The sequence below is a fragment of the Coregonus clupeaformis genome, chromosome 33 (assembly GCF_020615455.1).
Source record: "Coregonus clupeaformis isolate EN_2021a chromosome 33, ASM2061545v1, whole genome shotgun sequence".
Classification (NCBI taxonomy): domain Eukaryota; kingdom Metazoa; phylum Chordata; class Actinopteri; order Salmoniformes; family Salmonidae; genus Coregonus; species Coregonus clupeaformis.
Window position 1 is genome coordinate 15,472,752 of NC_059224.1, and position 14,742 is coordinate 15,487,493.

A 14,742-nucleotide genomic window follows, 5' to 3' on the forward strand; every position below is an offset into this window, starting at 1 on the left:
TATAAAATGATGTGCAATATACTGTATTTCAACCATTGTTCACACTGTAACGTTGAAAAAATAACAATACGAAGAACAACAGTACTTTGTCCCTCTTTTCAATGCTTTTGTCAATAGTTTTTATAAAAAAAAAAAAAAATAGTTAAAGTACTGGGGCAAATGCCAGCTCACCACACTTTTGCCCTGCTGTGCTGATTGATCTCTGCAACGTGGATATATAGAAATTGCCACACAATGCTACAAATGAAGAAACCTATATGATCTTTTGACTTACATATCTCAACATTTTGCGATAGTATCGACATTTTAAAAAAATTTGGTGGCGGGAATGGGATTCAATAGGAATTAGCTTCAGCGATATAATTAAATGTCTAAGAGTACAGTCAGGCGGGCTTGGACTTGAAGGATGTCTGCAAGGACAATATCAATCAAATTTTTTTTATTTTTTTTTATATAGCCCTTCGTACATCAGCTAATATCTCGAAGTGCTGTACAGAAACCCAGCCTAAAACCCCAAACAGCTAGTAATGCAGGTGTAGAAGCACGGTGGCTAGGAAAAACTCCCTAGAAAGGCCAAAACCTAGGAAGAAACCTAGAGAGGAACCAGGCATATACAGGCATATAATAATGTAACCAGGCATATATACAATACACACATCTTCTTCATGCATTGGTCTTATAGCAAGACTGCACAGGTCCTTTACCATAATGCAGGGTAGGTTTAAAGTTTAAAAAGGGGATAGGAGCTTCCAGGTGCTTACGAGTGTTGTTTATGTGATTCCATTATCATCCCATTCTCTACGTTCATGCAATTATTCAAATGGCATTGTCTAAATTATTTACAGGTTCATTAACATACCATAATGATCTCTCTACAATCCTAGGATCTGGAATGAAAATATACCACTAACTAAAAAGCAGAGATTGCAGACAATATTTAAACGTGGAAATTGAAAAACTGAAAGCAGTTGTAGAGTGCTGCAGGAATACCTTTTATAAAGTCCTGTGAAACTCCAATGTATTATCTTCTAGCTAGAATATAAATAAGGTACAGTATAACCAAACACCTAGCCTGAGTGCCATTCTGATTCCTATCATGCAAACTCCTTGTGATGTTTGGCTTGACAATGAGCAATGGAGTTGGCAAGAGTAAAAGGAGACCTTTGACCAGGCTACCAAACACCTGCAGAGATGACTTTTACATGTACATTTTTCTGGTGTCATGTGCTGAGAGCAAAAGACACTACATTATTATTTGGGGGATCTACTCTTCCCATTGCAGTGTGATGGTCACATGATTTAGAGCATCTCAAATTAATTCCCAGTGTGTCTGCAGCAGGGGGCTGGGGAATAATCTCTGGTCCCATTCAGATCTGCAGCCCAGCAGGCAGTGAGCCCCATCCCCTCGGACTGACCTCTGGCTGCATCTCAGAAGTGTTGAATTGCTTGCTTGACCTTCCATTGTTTTGTTTCGCTTTGACTTGTCTTCTCTTTCTAGGAGACTATTCTTACAGTGCATTCTCTGTTGAATCGTTAGACACCTCTGAATAACATGAATGATACTGTAAGTGTAAACCTTTATTTTTTGCCAAAAAGTTTGTACAATGCGAGCTTTCCAGCCACTGTCACACGTTTGTCCGTCTCCAACGGAATTGAACAATTCATGAACATTGGGTCTTCTTCCATTGTTCTAGTTACATCCAACTTGTTTTAGCTTTGACAAACAGCCAGCTGACCCAAACAGGAAACTGTTACCGATCAGAAACACAGGTTGAGTACAGAATGGGGCTCAATGAGAAATAGTTCATAACAAATCACGAGTAACCTTCTAAGATGACATGGCAATATTGTCTAGATAGGGAACGGCAGCTGTAAACAAAAATGGCTAGTGGTAATTCAGGCAATTAACTTAAAAACAAACAGTTGAAATGAAATGCAACTTTAAATATCTACTTGTAAAACAAGATCTAGCATCACTTGTATATTTTGTACATGACAAAACAAATCTATAATATTTACATTGCAATCAGTCGCATAAAATGGCAGCTATTCTAGTTAATGTATTGCCGCTATACTGCTAATCTACAGCTGGGTCAGAAAATACTTGTTTGGGTTTGTGGATGCAGAGGATAAAACACTGTTGCCAGGTGGCTACGACACAGCACTGTGCAGAATTTCACAGTATAAACTTGGTGAAAACAGTCATACTAACTCTAACGTTAAAGCTAAATGAACAAAAAAAGTATATGGTTGTGATGCCTTTTTTGAAAAGTAAGGTCTTGAATAACTTAAGGTGCTTACATGGATACTGTCTGTAAGTGCCCTTGCAGATTGTAATGGTTTTAAATAAGATACTGTGGATTTGATCAACAGACGGGTTGTCTTCCCTCTGGAAAAGGGACTGTGACTAATCACAGGAGCTTAACTAAACAATACTACCATCCAGAGGACTGGGGAGGACTTTGACAGTGAACCGGAGTTAGCAAAGCCAAATCATAGACTTTGGGTATAAAATACAATCTTTCATAGTGCATTTAAAACAACCACTGTTTTTGTACACTCAGTTAACACTAGGCTATAAAAATATACACAAATTAAGACCAAAAAAATGATGTCTAAATGCTATTTTGTGAATGTCCTGGTCCTGAGGGAGATCGTTAATCCCATTTCAACTGTACAAATAAGAGCATTTAAATCCCATCATTGACAATATACACAAAAAGCAATGTATACCAAAGGTATCATTACAAAATACTTCCAAATTAAAGCCAAGAAAATATTGTAATTGAATATGGGAGTGAAAATAACTTCAAAACAGATCAAATATGCAATGTTATGTTAACAGGTATCTTGGAGTACAAAAAAAAAAAAAACATATGTACAAAAATATATACATCCCTTCCACAGACTGAGGCTTATTTTTTCTTCGATTTTGAAACCTTTTTTCTTAAAAGGCATTTATCAAATTCAGTCAGCCAATTAGTGTGTACCTTCATAAAACCAAACTTCAAAGAAAGCTGCTCCTGCGGTACATCTAAGAATCAAGTTTCCCCCTTTTCGAAATTCAAGTGTCCCAATGTCTTCCAATTCTAATTTCCAAACAACTTGTTGTTTCTTCGAACTCATGTAGCCATATGATGAGTTGTGAGCTTGCAGAACTGGAGGGCGTTGTGCTGCGTTGGTTGGAGGTAGGGGTGGCGTAGGCCTCAGTAGACTCTGGGGATGATGCGGTAGCGGACCTCTCGGCAGTAGTTGTCCCACGCCGAGCCGTACTTCCTCCTGCAGTGGGCTTCGTCCCGGGCCTCCCGATGGACCAGCAGGGTGGTTAGGTAGATCACATAGAAGTATGGCAGGATGTGGGTGAACCCTACAGGACGACCACAGACAACACCTCAACATACATTACAGCTTCTCCTCATATCACTATACACATATCAAGACATGTCTAGCTTTACTGGGAGCATCGTCAGCACAGGTCAGAAAAATACATCAAACTAAATGAACTAGCACCTGGTAACTAACTAGCTATGACTAAGTGATTAACTAACTGAACAAGCAGTCACTCACCACAGGGTAGGGACCATGCCAGAGCCATGATGAGGTCCCCCAGGTAATTGGGGTGACGGACGAGCCCCCACAGACCAGACACCAGGAGACTCTTCCCCGTGGCAGTAGGGATAGTCTTCAGATCTGGAAAACACCGTGTTACAGTGAGTCCTTCAACAACATGACAGAGAATAACTCCATCCCTTTATCAAGGCAGGGGGCCTGCAAATGGCTAATGTTTTTACATGAATAAGACGTACTGGGATTGAGGACTTACGGGATAACGTGGGGTCTGAAGGATTTCTTCTGAAGGCGTTTTTCTGCGAGTTTGCTTTATGGAAGACGCAAAATCCAATGACTGTAACACATTATGTAAAGAAAGTGTCATACTGGTATTCAATCAACAAAAGGTATATCACAGATTACATGTAGGACTTATATGAACATATGCCAATACTAAAAAAGGTCCCAGTACTGACTAACCATTGAGAGTGACAATGCCTACGATCCAGGGCAGAGAGAGGTGGTTGGGGTGGTGGACCAGGTAGTAGGCCTGGAGACTGAAGGTGAAGGGAACCCACATCAAGTCTCCAAACACCAGCATGAAGCCAAAACCATCATGGGTTATATCCATATAGCTCAGGACACCCTCCTGGGGAGCAACATTCAACCATTAGATTACAACCAAATAAATAGAGACTAAATAAAACATTAGGCATCAAAGGCAGGTTTATCTTTACCTCATGCCAGTAGGTATCGAGCACATAAAACAGGTGGAAGCAGTTGACCAGGATCATGGCTGGTGAGGGGTAGTCCAGGTTATGGAGTTTCATCTCAGCCAGAGCCATGGCAGCGTTGATCACCAGCTGGACAGAACACAGACGTCACAGGTCTGATTAAACAGTCATTGAACAGACAGCAAAACTCAAACAATCCATACACAACATGACCAAAAGTATGTGGACACCTGCTTATCGAATATCGCATTCCAAAATCATGTGCATTAATATGGAGATGGTCCCCCCTTTGCTGCTATAACAGCCTCCACTCTTCTGGGAAGGCTTTCCACTAGATGTTGGAACATCGCTGCGGGGACTTGCTTCCATTCAGCCACAAGACCATAGTGAAGCCGGGCACTGATGTTGGGCGATTAGGCCTGGCTCGCAGTTGGCGTTCCAATTCATCCCAAAGGTGTTCGATGGGGTTGAGGTCAGGGTTCTGTGCAGGCCAGTCAAGTTCTTCCACACCAATCTCGACAAACCATTTCTGTATGGACCTTGCTTTGTGCACAGGGGCATTGTCATGCTGAAACAGGAAAGGGCCTTCCCCAAACTGTTGCCACAAAGTTGGAAGCACATAATCGTGTAGAAAGCAATTGTATGCTGTAGCGTTAAGATTTCCCTTCACTGGAACCAATGGGCCTAGCCCAAACCATGAAAAAACAGCCCCAGACAATTATTCCTCCTCCACCCAACTTTACAGTGGGAACGATGCAGGTAGCGTTCTCCTGTCATCCGCCAAACCACGATTCGTCCGTCGGACTGCCGGATGTTGAAGCATGATTCATCACTCCAGAGAACGCGTTTCCACTGCTCCAGAGTCCAATGGCGGCGAGCTTTACACCAGTCCAGCCGACGCTTGGCATTGCGCATGGTGATCTTAGGCTTGTGTGCGGCTGCTCAGCCATGGAAACCCATTTCATGATGTTCCCGACGAACAGTTCTTGTGCTGACGTTGCTTTCAGAGGCAGTTTAAAACTTGGTATTGACAGTGGCAACCGAGAATATGACGATTTTTACGCACTACAGCACTCGGCAGTCCCGTTCTGTGAGCATTGTTGCTCCTAGACGTTTCCACTTCACAATAACAGCACTTACAGTTGACCGGGGCACCTCTAGCAGGGCAGAAATTTGACGAACTGACTGTTGGAAAGGTGGCATCCTATGACAGTGCCACGTTAAGTCACTGAGCGCTTCAGTAAGGCCATTCTACTGCCAATGTTTGTCTATGTAGATTGGATGGCTGTGTGCTCGATTTTATACACCTGTCAGCAATGGGTGTGGCTGAGATAGCCAAATCCACTAATTTGAAGGGGTGTCCACATACTTTTGTATATATAGTGTACCTCAGACATAGACAAACTAGCTCCGAAATGTACTGTAGTATCATTTTAGGATTTATTCTATGTAGTTTACCACTAGAGGGATTAATGAATAAATCTAATGGGACACTGAGCTCATTTTTTTTGCATTTGTGTGTGAGGAAATAATCAGCTTAATCTACACCAAATGGCTCTAATATACGGTACAGCTGAAAAGTACTTTAATGGGAACATATTTCAGTACACTAGAAACTTACCCAACCCATCAATCCTGGGCGCAGCTCACAGAAGTATTTGAGATCAAAGCCTTTGATCCGGGGGTTGAGTTCACTTCCCATAAAGAAGTCATAAATCACACTCCCTGAGGAGGTGAGAAGAACAAATTAATCATATTACGTTGACCATTTGTGAGGCATCATGCCAATTAGCAGTATAGCAATCTTTGCCCTTAACCTTATGCAGGCCCATGCCATAATATACCCATATCATGGAATCAATCAGACCCAGATTGTAGAAGCGTTTCTCTACCAGTGACAACTACACAAACACACCCACTCACCAGAGTTTCCGCCGGGGGCGAGCTGGTCCTGGGGTGCCCAGCGAGAGCGGACGTACAGGTAGACACTGAGCAGGACAGAGAAGAGCAGGGAAGACACAGCCAGCTGGAGGAAGTGGCTGTGGATGTAGCTGAGGTCCACCCCCTGATGCACTGCAGCCCCCAGGACAGCCACCGTCAGCACAAAGGCATGGAGGGCTAGTGGTGGAGGAGGAGACATACAGGGTTAATACACAGGAAGTTCCTCAACCAAAGGGTCTTTCCTTACATGACTTATACAGTTGAAGTCGGAAGTTTACATACACCTTAGCCAAATACATTTAAACTCAGTTTTTCACAATTCCTGACATTTAATCCTAGTAAAAATTCCCTGTCTTAGGTCAGTTAGGATCACCACTTTATTTTAAGAATGGGAAATGTCAGAATAATAGAGAGAATGATTTATTTCAGCTTTTATTTCTTTCATCACATTCCCAGTGGGTCAGAAGTTTACATACACTCAATTAGTATTTGGTAGCATTGCCTTTAAATTGTTTAACTTGGGTCAAACGTTTCGGGTAGCCTTCCACAAGCTTCCCACAATAAGTTGGATGAATTCCTCCTGACAGAGCTGGTCAGGTTTGTAGGCCTCCTTGCTCGCACACGCTTCAGTTCAGTTCTGCCCACAAATGTTCTATAGGATTGAGGTCAGAGCTTTGTGATGGCCACTCCAATACCTTGACTTTGTTGTCCTTAAGCCATTTTGCCACAACTTTGGAAGTATGCTTGGGGTCATTTTCCATTTGGAAGACCCATTTGCGACCAAGCTTTAACTTCCTGACTGATGTCTTGAGATGTTGCTTCAATATATCCACATAATTTTCCTTCTTCATGATGCCATCTATTTTGTTAAGTGCACCCCCACAGCATGATGCTGCCACCCCTGTGCTTCACGGTTGGGATGGTGTTCTTGGCTTGCAAGCCACCCCCTTTTTCCTCCAAACATAACGATGGTCATTATGGCCAAACAGTTCTATTTTTGTTTCATCAGACCTGAGGACATTTCTCCAAAAAGTACGATCTTTGTCCCCATGTGCAGTTGCAAACCGTAGTCTGGGTTTTTTATGGCAGTTTTGGAGCAGTGGCTTCTTCCTTGCTGAGCGGCCTTTCAGGTTATGTCGATATAGGACTCGTTTTACTGTGGATATAGATACTTTTGTACCGGTTTCCTCCAGCATCTTCACAAGGTCCTTTACTGTTGTTCTGGGATTGATTTGCACTTTTCGCACCAAAGTACGTTCATCTCTAGGAGGCAGAACGCGTCTCCTTCCTGAGCGGTATGACGGCTGCGTGGTCCCATGGTGTTTATACTTGCGTACTATTGTTTGTACAGATGAACGTGGTACCTTCAGGCGTTTGGAAATTGCTCCCAAGGATGAACCAGACTTGTGGAGGTCTACTATTCTTTATCTGAGGTCTTGGTAGATTTATTTTGATTTTCCCATGATGTCAAGCAAAGAGACACTGAGTTTGACGGTAGGCCTTGAAATACATCCACAGGTACACCTCCAATTGACTCAAATGATGTCAATTAGCCTATCAGAAGCTTCTAAAGCCATGACATTTTCTGGGATTTTCCAAGCTGTTTAAAAGGCACAGTCAACTTAGTGTATGTAAACTTCTGACCCACTGGAAATGTGATACAGTGAATTATAAGTGAAATAATCTGTCTGTAAACAATTGTTGGAAAAATTACTTGTGTCATGCACAAAGTAAGTCCTAACCGACTTGTTAACAAACTATATAGTTTTGGCAAGACATTTTTGGAGTGGTTGAAAAAAAGAGTTTTAATGACTCCAACCTAAGTGTATGTAAACTTCCGACTTCAACTGTATGTTAATGAAATACATTGGCATAGTGCTTTACTACAGATCTCAACGTGCTGGGGGTAACTGACTAGTTAGTCCCAGTTAATTCCTTCAAAATGACAAACAAGACATGAAAAACAGAAGAATGACTCACTGTTCATTCTGTACTTCAGCCAGTCTCCATTCTTCAGGGGCATTCCTTCCACAACCTGGGGACAAAAACACAGCTTGGACTGTCATTCAACCTTACAGGAAATACGTTATGAGAGGGATAATATAGCTAGGATAGGTGACTTTTTGTACATGTTAAAAGCTTACATTATCCCCTTTCACTAATGTAAACCAGACCATATGATTTCATTGGAGCCATATGATGAAAGTTTTATACATTCTCAAAAAGGCACGTGTGCTTCAACCGTTTTCATAAGGCAGATGAGAAGGAGAGGAAAATCCCAACAAAACCTCCCCTTCTTCCCTGTAGTGTTCCAGCGTGGACCGTAGCCTACTCCTGCTGATTAATCTAATTTCTGCCCTCTGCTCCAGCTAATGAGCAGAAATGAGACGTGAGAGCCAGTCATGTGCTCTGTCCAGGTGACAGATGGGTGTAATGTGTATGGCCTGTACTCTAAGGGGGGTTAGTGTGTGTGTGTATGTGTGTGTGTGTGTGTACAGTCTTCAATAGGGGTGGGAGTAGAATTCTGAGAATGCAGCTGACCCACTAGACGATCATCTAAGGTGATCATGTTACCTTTCCGACAGGCAGCACGTAGAGCAGGGCCTGGAAGAGGAACCAGAGGACCACGATGCCAAACACATGTGGGTCCAGCAAGGAGTCCAGGGCAGGTAGAGGGGGGGAGCTCATCAGGCTAGCATCCTCCTGACTGCAAATCACCATCAGTCCCAACACTGTCACAGGCAGGAGCAGCATCATGCAGGACACTCCTGCAATCACAGGGGGAAAAGACACTGAGTGACTGGAGCCAAAGGAAGTCAGTCTGGTCCTTATTTTTTAACCCGTTACAGTCCCTCCCGAAATGCATTCTTGTCAAACAATGTGCAGACTAGCACCCTAGTGCAATTTGATTGGCATAACCGTTTGCAGACTAGCACCATTCTTCCCCCCCCAGCAGCCACATTTCTCTGTTCCTCCTCTCACCTAGCCTCCCTCCAAACTCCAGCTCAGTGGTGATGGGGGCTGTGGCTGCTGCAGGCTTCTGCTCAGCTTCCTTCTCCTTGTCCTCCGTCTGCTCGGCTGGCTTGGCGTCACCGTCGTCCTTCCTGCGTCTCAGGTTGTAGCGGCTCTCTAATACCTTCTTCTCTGGCTCCGTCTCTGCAGGTTTCTGGAAGTAGACATGGTTAGACACACATTGGTCAGGCTGAGTGGTGGTATTCATTTAAACAGACATGGCTAACCCACAGTGACTTAAGCTTATAGGGAAGATAATGCACAGCCATTCTATTTGCCACACAAATTATCCTTAGATTTTCATCTCTTAAAGGAAAAGTGAACACTTGCTATAGCAGGAAATACCACTATAAACCATTGTTTGGTTTTACTACAAGGTTGTCAGCGTTATATGGGCATTTTTCTCAGTATTTGTTTAACATAAACTATGAGCAAAGTCCTCATAAGCGGCAGTGAGAAGTTCTCAGAACCTCTGAGGAGAGCAGAGAAAAGAGGCAGCACATGTTCAAACAGCATGTGACTGACTGATGGACCCTAAGTGGTGTGAGTCTGCTGGGGCTTTGTACAGGCTGACTCCCCCATGCAGTCCTCCCAACACACAGAAGGTACAACATGCATGCATCATGACATTCCTACATATAAAAGCCCATTCACAAACAAGCAGTAAAGCTAGGGACAGTTCCGTTACAATTCTAATGCCAAACTTGCTTACAGTCCAACACAAACATATACATTTTGTTCTAGGAGCATTGACATCATTCTGGATAGAAATAAACTGTAAAAAAATAAAAATACATACAGTATCTAAAGTCTCACCTCGTTGACTTTGTTAGCAGTATCATTCTCATGCTTATTGTTGCCATTGTTCTCAACTGGCTTAGCCTGTGGTAAATGAAAATGAAGCGAGGGAAGCAAAACGTCAACATGAGGAAAAAGGAACGTGATGACAAACAATAGGGAAAAAGAGAGGCACGTGTTACTATGCAAAGATGGACCCACTGAATTCTCTCTACAGGTGGTCACACACACAACGTGGTTTATTACACTGTTATTAGTCAACGCTTGATCTACCATCAAATAATGCTATCTCTGAGGTCATACGTTTTACAGTGCATTCTGAATACACAAACACATGCAGCAGAGCAACAATCTAAAACAAAAAGCCATTCTAAATCCCAGCAGTGAGTGTGACATGTGTTCCTCACCACAGGGCTGAGTCTGATCTCCAGCACTTCTTTCAATTTGGGCACCTTGCGTACTGCAGGCGGATCCGTGGAGAAGGTGCCGCTGGCGGTGCGTGAAGAGGAGCGCCGGGTTGTCCTGGCCGGAGAACGGGAACGACTGCGCCGCCGCGATGGAGAGCGGGAGCGAGAACGAGAGCGACGGCTTGGTTTAAAGCCAGTTGGATTCTGGAACATAAGTTGTGGCATTTAGCAAGGTTACAAACGTGTTATTACATAGCTGCATTATAAAAGGACAGCACCAATGGAGCAATCAACTTATCATAAGAGGATAACAACATTTGAGTATGCACTAAAGAAAAAATTATAAGATCAAAATTCCTGAACCTTGTCAAGATAGACGAAATTCCAACCAACTGAGACATTGATATTCATCTGGGTCACACATCATCAGTGACATGGTTGCCATGGAGATAGATAGTGCTCCTACCTTCATGTCAGCCTCTCTGAGCTCCAGCTCTGTGCCGTCCTTGTAGATGACGGTGTAGAGCTGACTCTTGGCATCGTAGCTCAGCACCTTGACTTCGTAGAATAGGCTGCTCCCGGGCCAGCGGCCCATCACCATGTCCCCACTCTGAAACCTAATACTCGGCATCCTCATTTACCTGACAGAGAGAGAGAGCACACATGTCAAAAACCAGGGGAGTAGCATGGGGTGGTCGAAGCCACTGCTGCACATGTATAATGTAGCACTGCCAGTATGGGTTCAAATCTGGGGTTTCTCTCTCCCTCTAAAATAGAAGAGGGTTTTGAGACTGTTTTCATGACTGGGCTTATAAAAGTACATGTTTCACTCCAGTACCAGCTTTTTGAGGAGCGCTCTCGTGCTGTCTGACGGGTGATAGGCTATTCCGCTCTTCAAACTAGGCTCTGTATGCTGTGCGCATGTGATAAATATGATGACTAATGAAAATACATGAGCCAATTTAATTCCACCAAATTATTCAAATTAACCTATAGACTGATACACAACCGCGGTCAAATGTATTTTCGGCAGCTAACCGATTGAAATGAATTGGGTGTGCATATCAAAACAGTCTACGACAGGGACAACTCTTCTTTAGAACATTTCCCCAATCACACGAGTTTGGCGTGGGCGGATTAGGCTAGATGAGACATTTACAGTGTGCATTAAGAAAATGTAAATGGGGACAGACGAGCGCAAGACTTGACACAATGGAGCAGTGAGGTCAGTAGTATGGAAGGGGATGCAGAGCTCACATAATTGCTGACGTTCCAGTCCCCACTAGTGTTAACTCTGTTTGTAGTTTTAAACTAGTCAATACCACTCCAGCCCCCTTTATCACTCTCTCAATAGCCTTTGTACACAGAATTCCAGTAATGTCCAGGTAACATCAGAAACTGCATTTTAGAAGTTTAACAAAAGTTGTGCTCCCATGTCATATCAACAAGTGAAAGCCTGCTCTGATTATACAACTGTTCTTGCCACAGACCATTTCAACACATACACACTATGAAAACATAGTCCTCATGAAAATACATATTAAATAGAGGGGGGAAACCTGTAGACGTGAAGTGCATGACATACTTGGCCAACTCTGTCCTTGTAATGACCACAAGCAACTATTCACTGGAATGTGTCATTTTTCATCAAATAAAGTCAAAATGGTACATCACAGCTGCTGAAATGTATAAAATGTAACTTATCCTTCTCATAATGGCCCACACAGATTACAAATTAAATAGATGCAGAGTACAGTGAGTCCACTAATCCATCTGTCATAGTAGTCAGTAATAGTAGAGCACATTCCATAACATCTCCATGAATTAATGCCAACCCCGACACCCCCAAAGGCTCTGCCCTGCTGTCCCTGTTGAATTCCTCCATATGGTTAAAGGTATAGCTAGGTAAACGATGCGGACAGGGTTCACTACTCCAGGAAACATGGAAGGATGCGAGGTATGATGTGGGTGGAGCTTCGAAAGTCAGCCCCTCGTCTTTTGTGCCATACCTCAAACACAGACATTTAAATACATTTAAAGTGAAAGTCGTTTCAATCACTTTATGATGAAGAATTGAAATAGTCCTAGCTAATCGTTTACAATAATGTAATGGGAGTTTGTAATTGGTTTTATAGAAAGTTCACCCAGCCACCGCCAGGTGTACATTAGAGACCTTCAACCAAATATTTTTCTATCTATGGTTCAACCGCCGAAGCAGTTTTTATTTTTTACATAAATCTTACAAATGTTAGCTAACAGTTAACTAGATTGTGACTAAGGGCGTTCCCACATATGAAATTCGGTACCCTGGTTCGGTTTCCTGGAGCGTTTGTGAGAATGACAGAATAGGTTTTGCTTTCACAAGACCTGAAAATAACCGTTTCATGATGCGATTAGCAAGACGCACATTCTACATGACGTTGGCGAGCTAAAGTAGCTTGCTTACAACGGGCAAAAAAGTTCCACGCGACTCGCGCTGCCGTGTCACAATAACCTGGTACTCTGTGGTCCTGGATCTTGGACCCGCGCTACTCACGCAGGTCCAGGATTCGTTTCAGCCAGTGTTCGTTTGCGTTTCACACATGCTTTATAGCGCGGATCATGGTACCAAACGCTACAGGATATATAAAGCGCCCTAAATTATGGTGCACGCAAGTCAGTGCTGAACATATTCCGGAGACTTAGCCTAAAGTGTAACGTTAGGCTACCAATAAGTGGAAATTAAATTGAAACTGCAAAAATGCATACATAGTCGGATATATATTTAGCTATATAACGTTAACCAGCAAACAAGAAAGTGACTGAGTAACAAAAAAACTCGCGTTACCTAGCAACACGGTTGGATTGAGTTGGAAGAGCAGTCAAAACCGTAGATAACGTTAGCTGGCTAACGTTGTTTCAGGGCATGTTTACATTTTTGCAATTGTAGACATTGCACTGACGCATTAACATGTGCAGACAATAAATAGGTAGCTAGCTAGCCTATTCATTATAAGCAGTTAGGTTACTAGCGAAATTGCTCAGCTGCAGTGCCGTGGCTAGCTGATCCCACAGCCACGCAGTCCAAACACTGTCAAGAATACCGACCGTAGACATTAGCTACTGTAGCTTTAAGCAGCCAAGTTCTCAGCAAATACTTTTTTCAATTGTAAATGTTATTAATCACCCTTACCTTTAGATAGCACGTACAACTCCAATTAAGAAAATAACATAGATATCCCTTTAAAAACGTGGAACGAAAATGTATCGCAAGCTATGTTTAAAAACTGCAGCTAAATGTTGAGCGCGTTCTCCCTCCCTCATACGCGAAGCCCACCAGTGTATATGATGGCGCGAAGCCCGCTGATTGGCTACAACGCTATTCTTTTAAAAGTATTTAATTTTCTGATTGGTCGACAGAGGATTTTAACAGAGTGCGGATTGGTAGTAACCGGCATGTCCTACCGCTTTCTTTGTTTATGGTGTCAGATGTCTACAAGCGTCGGACAAAATGGAGGCAATTATGTTTTATTGTGTGGGAGATAATCTTTGTTCTAGTAAAAATGATAACTCGTGTTTAGTTCTTTGTTCATCAAATCAAATATTATTTGTCACATACACGTGTTTAGCAGATGTTATAGCGGGTGTAGCGAAATGCTTGTGCTTCTAGCTCCGACAGTGCAGTAATATCTAACAAGTAATATCTAACAATTTCACAACCTATACCTAATACACACAAAACTAGTAAGGAATGGAATTTAAGAAAATATACATATATGAACAAGCAATGACGGAGCGGCATGGACTAAGATACAGTAGAATATTATAGAATAGAATGCAGTATATACATAGGAGATGAGTAGTGCAAGATATGTAAACATTATTAAAGTGACTAGTGTTCCATTTCTTAAAGTGGCCAGTGATTTCAATAGGCAGCAGCAGCCTCTAATGTGCTAGTGATGGCTATTTAACAGTCTGATGGCCTTGAGATAGAAGCTGTTTTTCATTCTCTCGGTCCCAGCTTTGATGCACCTGTACTGACCTCGCCTTCTGGATGATAGCGGGGTGAACAGGCAGTGGCTCGGGTGGTTGATGTCCTTGATGATCTTTTTGGCCTTCCTGTGACGTCGGGTGCTGTATGTGGTCTTGGAGGGCGGGTAGTTTGCCCTCGATAATGTGATCGGCAGACCGCACCACCCTCTGGAGAACCCTGCGGTTGCGAGCGGTGCAGTTCATGACAGCAGCATAATGTATGCATGGAGAAGACTAAGACACCATCATTTCTGGATTTATGTAGTCAATTGTAGAGCATTTACAAAAAA

General features: G+C 42.8%; 1 protein-coding gene across 2 annotated transcripts; it reads right to left on the bottom strand.

Moving 5' to 3' along the window:
- Positions 1 to 1,563: 1,563 nt before the first annotated feature.
- LOC121548865 (delta(14)-sterol reductase LBR) lies at positions 1,564 to 14,504 on the bottom strand. 2 transcript variants are annotated; one of them, XM_041860489.1, is made up of 14 exons: positions 14,463 to 14,504; positions 10,908 to 11,082; positions 10,442 to 10,645; positions 10,053 to 10,118; positions 9,207 to 9,390; positions 8,799 to 8,992; positions 8,205 to 8,259; positions 6,207 to 6,401; positions 5,905 to 6,008; positions 4,287 to 4,412; positions 4,030 to 4,198; positions 3,824 to 3,904; positions 3,568 to 3,690; positions 1,564 to 3,367 (listed from the first exon to the last, which is right to left on the bottom strand). In XM_041860489.1, the coding sequence occupies exons 2-14, from the start codon at positions 11,076 to 11,078 to the stop codon at positions 3,207 to 3,209; spliced, it is 1,833 nt and encodes a 610-aa protein (XP_041716423.1). In that variant the 5' UTR covers positions 11,079 to 11,082; positions 14,463 to 14,504; the 3' UTR covers positions 1,564 to 3,206. The 2 variants fall into 2 exon arrangements, with proteins under 2 accessions (XP_041716423.1, XP_041716422.1); XM_041860488.1 differs by lacking the exon at positions 14,463 to 14,504 and adding an exon at positions 13,614 to 13,746.
- Between the last annotated feature and the right edge of the window lie 238 nt (positions 14,505 to 14,742).